The sequence below is a fragment of the Ranitomeya variabilis genome, chromosome 2 (assembly GCF_051348905.1).
Source record: "Ranitomeya variabilis isolate aRanVar5 chromosome 2, aRanVar5.hap1, whole genome shotgun sequence".
NCBI lineage: Eukaryota > Metazoa > Chordata > Amphibia > Anura > Dendrobatidae > Ranitomeya > Ranitomeya variabilis.
The window spans coordinates 551,679,316-551,694,750 of NC_135233.1; the positions used below are offsets into that span (position 1 = coordinate 551,679,316).

Sequence of the window (15,435 nt, forward strand, 5' to 3'; positions counted from 1 at the left end):
CTTCTCGTTTTGTCCCTATGAGGGTCTCTTCTCCTAAGTTTAAGCCTCGGTTCATCGGCCCGTATAAGATATTGGAGATTCTTAACCCTGTTTCCTTCCGTTTGGACCTCCCTGCATCCTTTTCTATTCATAACGTTTTTCATCGGTCATTATTGCGCAGGTATGAGGTACCGGTTGTGCCTTCCGTTGAGCCTCCTGCTCCGGTGTTGGTTGAGGGTGAGTTGGAGTACGTTGTGGAGAAAATCTTAGACTCTCGTGTTTCCAGACGGAGACTCCAGTATCTGGTCAAGTGGAAGGGATACGCCCAGGAGGATAATTCTTGGGTGAATGCATCTGATGTTCATGCCTCTGATCTGGTTCGTGCCTTTCATAGGGCCCATCCTGATCGCCCTGGTGGTTCTGGTGAGGGTTCGGTGCCCCCTCCTTGAGGGGGGGGTACTGTTGTGAATTCGGATTCTGGGCTCCCCCGGTGGCTACTGGTGGAATTGAACTGGTGTCTTCATCTTCTCTGTTCACCTGTTCCCATCAAGATGTGGGAGTCGCTATATAACCTTGCTGCTCTGTTAGTTGCTTGCCGGTCAACAATGTTATCAGAAGCCTCTCTGTGCTTGTTCCTGCTCCTAGACAACTACTAGATAAGTTGGACTCTTGTCCATGTTTGTTTTTGCATTTTTGTTCCAGTTCACAGCTGTAGTTTCGTTACTGTGTCTGGAAAGCTCTTGTGAACAGGAATTGCCACTCTGGTGTTATGAGTTAATGCCAGAGTTTTAAAGTAATTTCTGGATGGTGTTTTGATAGGGTTTTCAGCTGACCATGAAAGTGTCCTTTCTGTCTTCTGCTATGTAGTAAGTGGACCTCAAATTTGCTAAACCTATTTTCATACTACGTTTGTTATTTCATCTTAATTCACCGCCAATACATGTGGGGGGCCTCTGTCTCCTTTTGGGGTATTTCTCTAGAGGTGAGCTAGGACTAATATTTTCCTCTGCTAGCATTATTTAGTCCTCCGGCTGGTGCTGGGCATCTAGAATCAACGTAGGCATGCTACCCGGCCACTGCTAGTTGTGCGTTAGGTTTAGTTCATGGTCAGCTCAGTTCCCATCTTCCAAGAGCTAGTTCCTATATATGCTGATGCTATGTTCTCTTGCCATTGAGAACATGACAGCGCTCCTTCCCTTCCGAGCCCTGCCGTGCGCCCAAACAGTGGTTTATCCCCACATGTGAGGTTTTAGCGTACTCAGGACAAATTGGACAACAAGGTTCTTGGTCCAGTTTCTCCTTTTACCCTTGGGAAAATAAAAAAATTGTTGCTAAAAGATAATTTTTGTGACTGAAAAGTTAAATGTTCATTTTTTCCTTCCATGTTGCTTCTGCTGCTGTGAAACACCTGAAGCGTTAATAAACTTCATGAATGTGGTTTTGAGCACCTTGAGGGGTGCAGTTTTTAGAATGGTGTCACTTTTGGGTATTTTCAGCCATATAGAACCCTCAAACTGACTTCAAATGTGAGGTGGTCTGTTGTGAATTCCGTTCTTGGGCTCCATCCTGTGATTACGAATGGTATTTTTGGGACTTCTGCTCTTGGGCTCCCTCTGGTGGTTTCGAGTGGAACTTAGCAGCTGCTTTCACTAATCGGTTCCCTGGCCTTGTTATTTAACTGGGCTTTTGGCTGTAGTTGATGCCAGCTGTCAATGTTTTTCCTGTGGATTCAGTTCTTTCCTGGAAGTTCTCTGTTGGCCAGTCCATTTCAGCTTAAGATAAGTTCTGCTAGTTTTTGGGTGTTTCCCTGCTTATGACCTTCTGTTCAGTTTAAGTTATGTCTCTTTTGTCCAGCTTGTCATTATGAAATATTCCGGCTAGTTGGAAGCTCTGGGGTCGCAGATTTGCCCCTCCACACCGTGAGTCGGTGTGGAGGTTATTTTTGTAAACTCTGCGTGGACATTTAGTTTTTATACTGACCGCACAGTAGCCTTTTCTATCTCTGTCTATTTAGATAGTATTGGCCTCCTTTGCTAAAATCTAGTTTCATTTCTGAGTTTGTCATTTCCCTCTCCACTCACCGTCAATATTTGTGGGGGGCTATCTTCCTTTGGGGGTTTCTCTGAGGCGAGATAGTTTTCCGTTTCCATCTTCAGGGGTAGCTAGTTCTTAGGCTGTGAAGAGGTGTCTAGGCAGAGATAGGAACGCTCCACGGCTATTTCTAGTGTTGGTGTTAGGAGTAGGGATTGCGGTCAGTAAAGCTACCACCTCCTCAGAGCTTGTACATTATTTGTTTTACCCACCAGGTCATTTCAGTGCTGCTTCGTAATCATTAGGTCATATCAGTGATTTCTGTCTGTGGAGCTGCCACCTCCTCTGAGCTTGTCCATGATTGGTTTTACCCACCAGGTCATCTCAGTACCGCTCCGTAACCACCAGGTCATAACAGTGGTCCCTAAAAAAAATGGTTTTGTAAATTTTGTTGTAAAAATGAGAAATCACTGGTCAAATTTTAACCCTTATAACTTCCTAGCAAAAAAAAATGTTGTTTCTAAAATTGTGCTGATGTAAAGTAGACATGTGGGAAATGTTATTTATTAACTATTTTGTGTCACATAGCTCTCTGGTTTAACAGAATAAAAATTCAAAATGTGAAAATTGCGAAATTTTCACAATTTACGCCAAATTTCCATTTTTTTCACAAATAAACTCAGAAATTATCGACCTAAATTTACCACTAACATGAAGCCCAATATGTCATGAAAAAACAGTCTCAGAACCGCTAGGATCCGTTGAAGCGTTCCTGAGTTGTTACCTCATAAAGGGACACTGGTCAGAATTGCAAAAAACGGCCAGGTCATTAAGGTCAAAATAGGCTGGATCATGAAGGGGTTAAAAAATCACACATATTTAGTATTGCCGTGTTCAGAAACACCAAATCTATCAAAAAATGAAAAGAATTAAGTGAAAAAACAGAACAAGACGCACCAAACTTTTGACTGCAGTCCGAATCAGTCCTTAGTATAAAGCACACCACCTGATAATGAGCTAGGTGGTACATGAAAAATGTGTTGAAGACCAAGTGCATTCAATATTGAGAAAGTGAAAACAGCACTCACCATTGCTTCTTTAAAAAGGTTAATGTCCTTTATTCCATGTGGTGGGGGTGCAGGGAAGTGAAGGAAGACAACAGCCGTTTCGCGCCTATCCCACTATCAAAAAGTACCATATGTCATGAAAAAACAATCTCAGAATCAGTGGGATCCATTGAAGCGTTACAGAGTTATTATGACATAAAGTGGGCATAATTGTAACATTTGGTGTGGTCATTAAGGTCAAAATGGGCTCCGTCACTAAAGGGTTAAAGATCTGTTTGTGTCCAACTAAATAAAGGGACTGTTAGGCAGGGAATTTAGATATGAAGATACAACTGATGGTGGTTCAGGGGGCATGTGGGACCTGTCAGGTTCACGTTAGCATAATTCCTCCCAATATAATGTAGCTTACATATTGTATGAGACTTTCTTACATAGATCAGCTTCACATTAATGCGTTTTGGGTGCATTTTTACACCATTTTATGGCTAGGCATTCCTATCCATATGTTTAATGAACTGAGCTGACGGAATCAGAGATCCCATGATGTTCTTGGTCTGGGCAATTGAATCTGTACATACATTCACCATAAGGTCCACACACAGATCATTATTGTGAAGACCAATGACACAGTAATGAGATACAAGACAAGGACTAGTCGATCCACAATCTGTGCTAATATCATCCATTCTGATTTGGCTTCTTTTTCTTTCTTAGCAAAATTCAATTCATCACGAATTTTAACCCCTTCATGACCCAGCCTATTTTGGCCTTAATGACCTTGCCGTTTTTTGCAATTCTGACCAGTGTCCCTTTATGAGGTAATAACTCAGGAACGCTTCAACGGATCCTAGCGATTCTGAGATTGTTTTTTCGTGACATATTGGGCTTCATGTTAGTGGTAAATTTAGGTTGATAATTTCTGAGTTTATTTGTGAAAAAAATGGAAATTTGGCGAAAATTTTGAAAATTTCGCAATTTTCACATTTTGAATTTTTATTCTGTTAAACCAGAGAGTTATGTGACACAAAATAGTAAATAAATAACGTTTCCCACATGTCTACTTTACATCAGCACAATTTTGGAAACAAATTTTTTTTTGCTAGGAAGTTATAAGGGTTAAAATTTGACCAGTGATTTCTCATTTTTACAACAAAATTTACAAAACCATTTTTTTTAGGGACCACCTCACATTTGAAGTCATTTTGAGGGTTCTATATGGCTGAAAATACCCAAAAGTGACACCATTCTAAAAACTGCACCCCTCAAGGTGCTCAAAACCACATTCAAGAAGTTTTTTAACCTTTCAGGTGTTTCACAGCAGCAGAAGCAACATGGAAGTAAAAAATGAACATTTAACTTTTTAGTCACAAAAATGATCTTTTAGCAACAATTTTTTTATTTTCCCAAGGGTAAAAGGAGAAACTGGACCACGGACGTTGTTGTACAATTTGTCCTGAGTACGCCGATACCTCATATGTGGGGGTAAACCACTGTTTGGGCGCACGGCAGGGCTCGGAAGGGAAGGAGCGCCATTTGACTTTTTGAATGAAAAATTGGTTCAAATCTTTAGCGGACACCATGTCGCGTTTGGAGAGCCCCCGTGTGCCTAAACATTGGAGCTCCCCCACAAGTGACCGCATTTTGGAAACTAGACCCCCCAAGGAACTTATCTAGAAGCATAGTGAGCACTTTAAACCCCCAGGTGCTTCACAAATTGATCCGTAAAAATGAAAAAGTACTTTTTTTTCACAAAAAAATTATTTTAGCCTCAATTTTTTCATTTTCACATAGGCAACAGGATAAAATGGATCCTAAATTTTGTTGGGCAATTTCTCCTGAGTACACCGATACCTCACATGTTGGGGTAAACCACTGTTTGGGCACATGGTAAGGCTCGGAAGGGAAGGAGCGCCATTTGACTTTTTGAATGAAAAATTATCTCCATCGTTAGCGGACACCATGTCGCGTTTGGAAAGCCCCTGTGTGCCTAAACATTGGAGCTCCTCCACAAGTGACCCCATTTTGGAAACTAGACCCCCCAAGGAACTTATCTAGAGGCATAGTGAGCACTTTAAACCCCCAGGTGCTTCACAAATTGATCCGCAAAAATGAAAAAGTACTTTTTTTTCACACAAAATTTCTTTTAGCCTCAATTCTTTCATTTTCACATGGGCAACAGGATAAAATGGATCTTAAAATTTGTTGCGCAATTTCTCCTGAGTACGCCGATACCTCATATGTGGGGGTAAACCACTGTTTGGGTGCACTGCAAGGCTCGGAAGGGGAGGCGTGCCATTTGACTTTTTGAATGGAAAATTAGCTCCAATCGTTAGCGGACACCATGTCGCGTTTGGAGAGCCCCTGTGTGCCTAAACATTGGAGATCCCCTACAAGTGACCCCATTTTGGAAACTAGACCCCCCAAGGAACTTATCTAGATGCATAGTGAGCACTTATAAACCCCAGGTGCTTCACAGAAGTTTATAACGCAGAGCCGTGAAAATAAAAAATAATTTTTCTTTCCTCAAAAATGATTTTAGCCCAGAATTTTTTATTTTCCCAAGGGTAATAGGAGAAATTGGACCCCAAATGTTGTTGTCCAGTTTGTCCTGAGTACGATGATACCCCATATGTGGGGGTAAACCACTGTTTGGGCGCACGGCAGGGCTCGGAAGGGAAGGCACGCCATTTGGCTTTTTGAATGGAAAATTAGCTCCAATCATTAGCGGACACCATGTCGCGTTTGGAGAGCCCCTGTGTGCCTAAACATTGGAGCTCCCGCACAAGTGACCCCATTTTGGGAACTAGACCTCCCAAGGAACTAACCTAGATGTGTGGTGAGCACTTTGAACCCCCAAGTGCTTCACAGAAGTTTATAACGCAGAGCCATGAAAATAAAAAATCATTTTTCTTTCCTCAAAAAAGATGTTTTAGCAAGCAATTTTTTATTTTCACAAGGGTAACAGGAGAAATTGGGCCCCAATATTTGTTGCCCAGTTTGTTGTGAGTGTGCTGGTACCCCATATGTGGGGGTAAACCACTGTTTGGGCACACGTCAGGGCTCGGAAGGGAAGTAGTGACATTTGAAATGCAGACTTTGATGGAATGGTCTGCGGGCGTCACATTGCATTTGCAGAGCCCCTGATGTGCCTAAACAGTAGAAACACCCCACAAGTGACCCCATTTTGGAAACTAGACCCCCCCAAGGAACTTATCTAGATGTGTGATGAGCACGTTCAACCCCCAAGTGCTTCACAGAAGTTTACAACGCAGAGCCGTGAAAATAAAAAATCATTTTTCTTTCCTCAAAAAAGATGTTTTAGCAAGCAATTTTTTATTTTCACAAGGGTAACAGGAGAAATTGGGCCCCAATATTTGTTGCCCAGTTTGTTGTGAGTGTGCTGGTACCCCATATGTGGGGGTAAACCACTGTTTGGGCACACGTCAGGGCTCGGAAGGGAAGTAGTGACATTTGAAATGCAGACTTTGATGGAATGGTCTGCGGGCATCACGTTGCATTTGCAGAGCCCCTGATGTGCCTAAACAGTAGAAACACCCCACAAGTGACCCCATTTTGGAAACTAGACCCCCGAAGGAACTTATCTAGATGTGTGGTGACCACTTTCAACCCCCAAGTGCTTCACAGAAGTTTATAACGCAGAGTCGTGAAAATAAAAAATAATTGTTCTTTCCTCAAAAATTATGTTTTAGCAAGTAATTTTTTATTTTTGCAAGGGTAACAGGAGAAATTGGACCCCAACAGTTGTTGCCCAGTTTGTCCTGAGTACGCTGGTACCCCAAATGTGGGGGTAAACCACTGTTTGGGCGCACGTCGGGGCTTGGAAGGGAGGGAGCACCATTTGACTTTTTGAACGCAAGATTGGCTGGAATCAATGGTGGCGCCATGTTGCGTTTGGAGACCCCTGATGTGCCTAAACAGTGGAAACCCCTCAATTCTAACTTCAACACTAACCCCAACACACCCCTAATCCTAATCCCAACTGTAGCCATAACCCTAATCACAACCCTAACCCCAACACACCCCTAACCACAACCCTAACCGCAACACACCCGTAACCCTAATTCCAACCCTAATCCTAACCCTAATCCCAACCCTAACCCTAATCCCAACCCTAACCACAACTGTAACCCCAACGCACCCCTAACCCTATCCGTAACCCTAACCACAAGCCTAATCTTAACCCTATTTCCAACCCTAGCCCTAATTCCAACCCTAACTCTAATTCCAACCCTAACCCTAAGGCTATGTGCCCACGTTGCGGATTCGTGTGAGATTTTTCCGCACGATTTTTGAAAAATCTGCAGGTAAAAGGCACTGCGTTTTACCTGCGGATTTACAGCAGATTTCCAGTGTTTTTTTGTGCGGATTTCACCTGCGGATTCCTATTGAGGAACAGGTGTAAAACGCTGCGGAATCCGCACAAAGAATTGACATGCTGCGGAAAATACAACGCAGCGTTTCTGCACGGAATTTTCCATTTTCCGCACCATGGGCACAGCGGATTTGGTTTTCCATAGGTGTACATGGTACTGTAAACCTGATGGAAAACTGCTACGAATTCGCAGCGGCCAATCCGCTGCGGATCCGCGGCCAATCCGCTGCGGATCCGCGGCCAATCCGCTGCAGATCCGCGGCCAATCCGCTGCGGATCCGCGGCCAATCCGCTGCGGATCCGCAGCCAAATCCGCACTGTGTGCACATGCCATAACCCTAACCCTACCCCTAACCCTAACCCTACCCGTAACCCTAACCCTACCCCTAACCCTACCCCTAGTTCTAACCCTAGTTCTAACCCTAGTTCTAACCCTAGTTCTAACCCTAACCCTAGTGGAAAAAGAAAAAAAATATATTTTCTTTATTTTATTATTGTCCCTACCTATGGGGGTGATAAAGGGGGGGGTTTATTTATTATTTTTTTTATTTTGATCGCTGTGATAGAACCTACCACAGCAATCAAAATGTACTTTGTAATGAATCTGCCGGCCGGCAGATTAGGCGGGCGCACTGAGCATGCGCCCGCCATTTTGGAAGATGGCGGCGCCCATGGAGGAGGCGGACGGGCACTGGGAGCCTCGGTAAGTATAAGGGGGGGAGATCGGGGCACGGGGGGGCGTCGGAGCACGGGGGGTGACATAGCAGCAGGGGGGAGCGGGCAGGAGGATGGGGGAGCGGAGCACAGGACGGAGGGGACCGGACCCCATAACGGAGCACTGGGGGGGCGATCGGTGGGGTGGGGGGGGTCACTTCAGGTTTTCCAGCCATGGCCGATGATATTGCAGCATCGGCCATGGCTGGATTGTAATATTTCACCAGTTTTTTAGGTGAAATATTACAAATCGCTCTGATTGGCAGTTTCACTTTCAACAGCCAATCAGAGCGATCGTAGCCACGGGGGGGTGAAGCCACCCCCCCTGGGCTGAAGTACCACTCCCCCTGTCTCTGCAGAACGGGTGAAATTGGAGTTAACCCTTTCACCCGCTCTGCAGCGACGCGATCATTCCATGACGCCACATAGGCGTCATGGGTCGGATTGGCACGGGTTTTCATGACGCCTACGTGGCGTCATGGGTCGGGAAGGGGTTAAAAATTTGTGACAAAAGTTTTTTCAGGAGTTTAACTTCTTGTATATACATTTCTTTTTCAAAATTCTTATTTTCTGTAAAATGATAAAAAGAGCTATAATGAACCCATGATTTTTTTTCTTCTTAAATACTATTTCCCTTTTTTTCACACTCACCATTATCTACGGTGACTAATGTGACAAGTTCAGCTCTAATGGTTTTCTTAAAGCATAATATTTGTGCCAAATATGTAAAGACAACTTTCTTTATCCAAAGGGGGAGAATTGCACTGGAGTTGGACTTCTCCAGCATGTATAAGGTAGTAATAGTTCCCAGGATGCTGAGAGCCATCATGGCCATACAAATACAACAGAAAATACCTAAAATGATTAGGATTACAAAAACAGAAGAATTATTAATTTACAAAACAAAACTTTAAAATCTGTGATATAACTTAAGCATTACAATATTTGAAATTTTCAAACTATAATGGTTCTTGTAGGAACATACCTAACATAGGAGTATTATCAGAACTGGGTAACATGTCGTTCAGAATCAGCAGAAGTACAGAAAACCCCAAAACAATGGTAATTTTAAAACCAAGCCTTTCGGAGAAACTCTGGATGAACATACTGACGATGTCCAGGAACACCAGGAAGCATGCTGGGATGATGAGGTTGAGTATATAAATCATAGGAGTTCTACTAATATAAATCTAGAGAAAGAAAACATCTATTAGCACTTACAATGAATCCTACAAGTTAAACGCCCTTTGTATTATTCATACAACATTAAATGGAAATTGAAAAAAAATAAAATAATTATCATTAGCCACATCTATTTCTAGAGCTAAATTAAGGCATTCTAGCATGAAATAGATTAATTGCTCCCAGGCCACCCAACGACTTAAAACTTCAGGCCCGTCTCCATATTACTCTGAAGTGACATTTAGGAACATCATTGCAGAGTCAGATCATTCCAAATCAGAATTGGGGATCCCACAGTCAGAAACAGCCAGACTCCTTATAAAGAAGGCAGGAGTGGTTTATAACCAACTCTGCCTTCCTGAGTAGGGTATGGACTGCAGTTAATGAGCAATGTTTATATATTTTTGGAAACACTCACAGTATTTCCTCCCCCTGTTCTAGCAATCATGTGATCGCCAGGTGCCAGGAAGGATCAGTAGTTGCTGGACCTTAGCAGACTCCGATCAGCTTTGCTGTGCAAGCAGGAGGATAAATTTCCAATATAGTAGGGGCTGGCATAAATGTGATAATAAATATGTATTTACCATACATTTTTAAATCCCCCTAAAGGTCTTTTATGACCTAATGGGGGCCACAATGTGTGAAATAAAAGTAAAAAAAAAAGGTTCATAAGAAATTGGAGAAATAAAGAAAACAAAATTAAGAAACTAATTGCCAGTCCAAATTCCAATATATGAAAATAATTGGTACAGAATGGCGAACACGTTTTAAAATATATTTTAGTAGTCTCTTGTGTACATAAAAAAATGTGAAAAATAAACAAGTTTTTCTGCTTTACATTTTTTGCCGTTATTGGAAAAAAAATACAAAAATGTACATAAAAATGTAGCTGTAGAAAAAAACAAGAGGAAAAAATTATTTGAATATCCCAAAGAGAAAAAAGATGTAAAGGTCATTTTGGAGAGCAATAACTTTCTCCTTGCATTCTTGCCATGCTCACCATTGTTGTTCAGTGTTCTTCTGATAGTGGACTTATGAATATTACCATTAGCTAATATGAGAGAGGCCTTTAGTTGACTAGAGATTACCTTGGGTTCCTTTGTGACCTCACAGACTATTATATTCCTAGCTTTTTGAGTGATCTTCATTGGTCAAATATTCCTGAGGAGGGCAATAATGTTCACAAATTTCCTCCATTTGTACATAATCTGATTACGGATTGATAGAGTCCAGACTCTTTTTAGAGACTGGCTTGTAATCTTTCCCAGCCTTATGAGCAGAAATAATTTTTCTTCTGTGGTCCTCAGAAACCTCTTTTGTTTGTGACATGATACACTTTCACAAATGTGTTGTGAAGATCAAATTTTCATAGATCCCTGTTATTTAAACAAAACAGGTCACACACTCACACTGATTGTCTTTCCATTAAATGATAACACTAGCCTTCAATTCACCTTACAATTTATCCTAAAGTTTCACATAGTTTTGACACTTACAGAAGTTTGACAATGCATGATTTTCCCCAATAAAAAATGAAAAAATATAATTTTGACTCATTTTTCTTCATGTACTTTTAGGGCTTCTATGAAAATCTGATGTAGTTTTCAATCAAATTTATCCAGAAATACAGAATACTCTTAATTGTTCACAAACTTTCAAGCACCACAATACATGTAGATAAACCAGATCCAAAATAGTTATGTCCAGAGATAGAGAATCATCATCAGAGAGCTCTTTCAGCAAAAGCTAACAGATGTATAATTTCCTACACTGTAAATGACTTGGTTATATTCTTCTCCCTCGGTCACAAACGACTTTTCTTGGACCGTCACAGCTTCGAGAACCCAGTCACCTTTGCTGGTAAAAACATCCCAGGCGTTTTTGTTGACCACAGAGGATTTACTTTTTGGCAACTTGAAGATATCTGAAACTGTAACATAAAAGAGGGTTGACATTTTTACAAATCTTTAAACTATTTAACATAGTTCCACAGGCGTGTTACTAGGGTCCTAAAAAATCTGGGGCTCAAGCTCCAAAGTACATGGGTCCTCATACGATCCCCCTCCCATATGTATACATGATCTAGGCATATAAAGTTATTGTATTACCACTGCTAACACTAAGACACACTATACATAGATCAATATTAGTGTGGAGACACATAGGAGTCGGCGGACGCCTAGGTTCGCTAGCCGAAACTGCATGGACCAGGGATCATCCCGCCAATCTTCCGCTCTCCATTTAACGTGGGTATAGCGCTACTCAGACAACACAGGGTGAGGGTAAAACAGTGTGGAAATACTTTATTTAACCACAAAACAGGCAGATAACATGTAGAACTGTCCCGGCAAAATACCCCAAGATGGTGCACATTACAGAGTCTCACCCTTCTGCTGAGTCACCGGGATAATGGCAGCTGTTACTTCAGAGCTCCCAGGGTTGACTACCCCACCTGTGGCACATACACACAGAGAGGAGGTAACAACATGCTTAGGAAGATGACAGTCCATTGAGGTACAAGGCCAGTTGACCCGAGGGTCACAACCTGGATTCTCCGAACATCTCCATGGAGCCAGGCGACCAGCGGGTCGCAATCTTGTCTTTCTCCAAATGTATCCATTGTTTAGTGATGGTCAATGGACAGATCTGTATTCTTCCAACCGGGGCCGAGGTCCCCTAGGTTATTTCCTGTAGAATGGTAGATCCGTGCCCCTCGTGATGGAGCCATGATATATTGGCAGGAGTCCTGTAGGGTCCCCTGGATGTTTAGATGTTTTGGCAGAATCTCTTGCAGTCTCTCTGTCTCTCTATAGAGGCATGTAACCTATTTTTATTCTTAACAAGTGTCCTTCATTCAGTATTGACATAAAGGGTAAAGGTACCTTCACACTAAGCGACGCTGCAGCGATACAGACAACGATGCCGATCGCTGCAGCGTCGCTGTTTAGTCGTTGTGTGGTCGCTGGAGAGCTGTCACACAGACAGCTCTCCAGCGACCAACGATGCCGAAGTCCCCTGGTAACCAGGGTAAACATCGGGTTACTAAGTGCAGTGCCGCGCTTAGTAACCCGATGTTTACCCTGGTTACCATTGTAAAAGTAAAAAAAAAAGCACATACTCACATTCCGGTGCCCGGCGTCCGCTTCCCTGCACTCCTCCTGCATCCTGTGTCAGCGCCGAACATCTCCGGCATCTCCCACAGAGCAGAGCGGTGACGTCACCGCTCTGCTTTACGGCCGGCACTTACACAGGATGCAGGAGGAGTGCAGGGAAGCGGACGCCGGGCACCGGAATGTGAGTATGTGTTTTTTTTTTTTACTTTTACAATGGTAACCAGGGTAAACATCGGGTTACTAAGCGCGGCCCTGCGCTTAGTAACCCGATGTTTACCCTGGTTACCAGTGAAGACATCGCTGGATCAGTGTCACACACACCGATTCAGCGATGTCAGCGGGAGATCCAGCGACGAAATAAAGTTCTGGACTTTCAGCAACGACCAGCGATCTCACAGCGGGATCCTGATCGCTGCTGCGTGTCAAACACAACGAGATCACTATCCAGGACGCTGCAACGTCACGGATCGCTATCGTTATCGTTTAGTGTGAAGGTACCTTAAGAATGAAGATGAGATTAAGTAGCATTACTTGAGTATTTAATCTATTTGCGTAGTTTTTCCTCCTCTGTTTTCGAAGTCACTAAACAATGCATAATTACTAGCATAACAGTAAATGTCACTAGTCATCAAGGATAAGAGTATAATATGTTATATTAAATGTCAATATTACAGGCTTACACAAACAAAAGTCTGTTTTCTTGACCAACACATAAATTCAAAGGTCAGCATACAGATAACAGTCTACTCTTCTTGGTTTGCTAAAAATAGACGTCTGGTTAATTAAGATACAATGCTGTGTCTCCACAATTATCAATATCACTACTATATAGGACCAAACTAATACCTCTACACAATATCCACTACCATCACCACTACACAATGCACAATACATATTATATAATATGACCAGTACTTTTGCATAAAAAACACACTGTGCAAATAATATCACAATAATATCACAATACACCTTCCACTACATCATTACTGAACTACATCTAACGTTTAGACTATGTGCACATATTGAGTAAATGGACGCAGACATTTCTGCATCTTTTGGCTGGAAAAATGCAAGTTTTTGGTGCATTTTGCCAATGTTTTTCATTGATTTGATTGAAGTCAATGGTGAAAAATGCTGGCAAAAAGCACAGAGAATTTTCATGCTGCAGATTATTTTCTGCACCAAATCTGCAAATCACACATAAGCAACGTGTGCATGACACTTCAGGTTTCTCACTCACTTTGCGGGCATCAGGATTTCTTCAGGTTTTACTAACAAATCTGCATGGCTAAAACGAACCAAAAACGCAGCAAATCTGTAGTGTGTGCACAGGCCCTTACTAAATAAAAAAAAAAATTAAAAACATTATCAAAAAGGCTGATATTACCACCATACAGTGGCCGTATAGTGGTAGATATCAGTTCTGCAGAACAGAAGTGATTACAGTACAGTTATATTTGGTGACTTACAGCTGACTTTCTTTGGGATGCAGTCTTTCACTTTTTCCGTCTTTTCCATCTTACTCAGACCAACATGACAACTTCTCCAGCCAGGACTCGTCTGCAGAGATTACAATAAAGACACATGTGACTTCTCACATTTCCAGCCCCATCCCCAGCTATTCCCAACCTGCACAAGCTCCCCTTACTGCATTGCTATGATTACATCCTCCCCAAAATGCTAAAGACTGTGTGCCTGATAAAAGGATAGAAGATATTGCCCCCATTGGGCATCCCAGAGAGTATTAATGCCCAATATGCTCCTATGAAGTTTAGAATAGCTTAGGTGCCCATTCAAGCAAGTGTCCCCTTAAAGTAACAATGCTCCAAAAAAGTAATAATGCCCCTCTGAGAGGCCCAATCAAAACTAAAAATGCCCCATTTAGCACAAATAATGCCCTAATTGCCCCCCACAGCACCTTATAAACCGTATTATGGCCCTCATGGCTCCCTATATCCTGTATCATGCCACCAACAGCCCCTTATACACTGCATTATGCCCCCCACAGCATCTAATACAGCATTATGAACCCCTAACACCCTATATATAGTATTATGGCCCCCATATCTACTTAAATATTGCTTTGTGTCTTCCGTGGAGCCCTATATATAGTATGATGTTCCAACTGCATATACATATGATATGTATGATGGTCCTCAGCCCTACTGTATATAATATGATGGCACCTCAGCCCCTAAAATGGATTTATAACATTTATAAATGTATATATGACATTTAAAAAAAACATCAGTGACCACTATAGCCCTCCTTCTTTTCAATATTACTCCCACACCGTCCATTCATGGAGTCTGTCAGTTTCTTAATCTGCTGATGATCAACTTTTAGGGCAGCACCAACCACAGTCTCCCAGACACTGATCAGAGAGCTGACTGCTTTCCTTCACCATATATCTCCCTTTGAAGAAGGGCCCACAAGTTTTCATCAGGATTTAGGTCAAGTGAGGAAGGAGTCATGTAATTATTCTCTCATCTTTAAGGACTTTACAGGCAGCCGAGCAGTGGAGACTTTGATGCTGCAATGGAGCATTGTCCTGCATAAACATCATGGTTTGTTTTTGTAAGATGCAGACTTTTTCCTTTACTACTGCTTGAAGAAAGTTTCTTCTAAAAACTGACATTAGGTTTGGAAGTTGATTTTGAGTCCACCTTCAACCCAATAAGGTTCAACTAGCTCCTCTTTAGTAATACCAGCCCATAACAGTGGCCACCTTTAACTTAGTGGAATCTGAGTACAAGTGAAGATATGTGCCCATTACTGATCCAGCCATGGGCCCATCATTCTGGTTCATTTGTCAAGAGTCACTCACCTCATCAGTCCAAAAAACCTTTGAAAAATACATCTTCAGATACTTCTTGGTGCAGTCTTAATGTCTCCACTTCTATGCTCAGTGGTGGTCGGGTTTCAGCCTTCCTTATCTCACCCATGTCTCTGAGCA

The 15,435-nt window shown here is 42.3% G+C and overlaps 1 protein-coding gene across 1 annotated transcript in view; it reads right to left on the reverse strand.

Moving 5' to 3' along the window:
- Window positions 1-3,396: 3,396 nt before the first annotated feature.
- Window positions 3,397-15,435, reverse strand: part of LOC143803876 (5-hydroxytryptamine receptor 3A-like) — a 70,148-nt gene continuing 58,109 nt past the window's right edge. The window contains exons 7-11 of the mRNA XM_077281637.1: window positions 13,949-14,019; window positions 11,136-11,296; window positions 9,170-9,374; window positions 8,836-9,039; window positions 3,397-3,821 (exon numbers count right to left, since the gene is read on the reverse strand). Coding sequence (XP_077137752.1) covers window positions 3,658-3,821; window positions 8,836-9,039; window positions 9,170-9,374; window positions 11,136-11,296; window positions 13,949-14,019 — 805 coding nt within the window. The 3' untranslated portion in view covers window positions 3,397-3,657. The remainder of the gene's footprint in view (window positions 3,822-8,835; window positions 9,040-9,169; window positions 9,375-11,135; window positions 11,297-13,948; window positions 14,020-15,435) is intronic.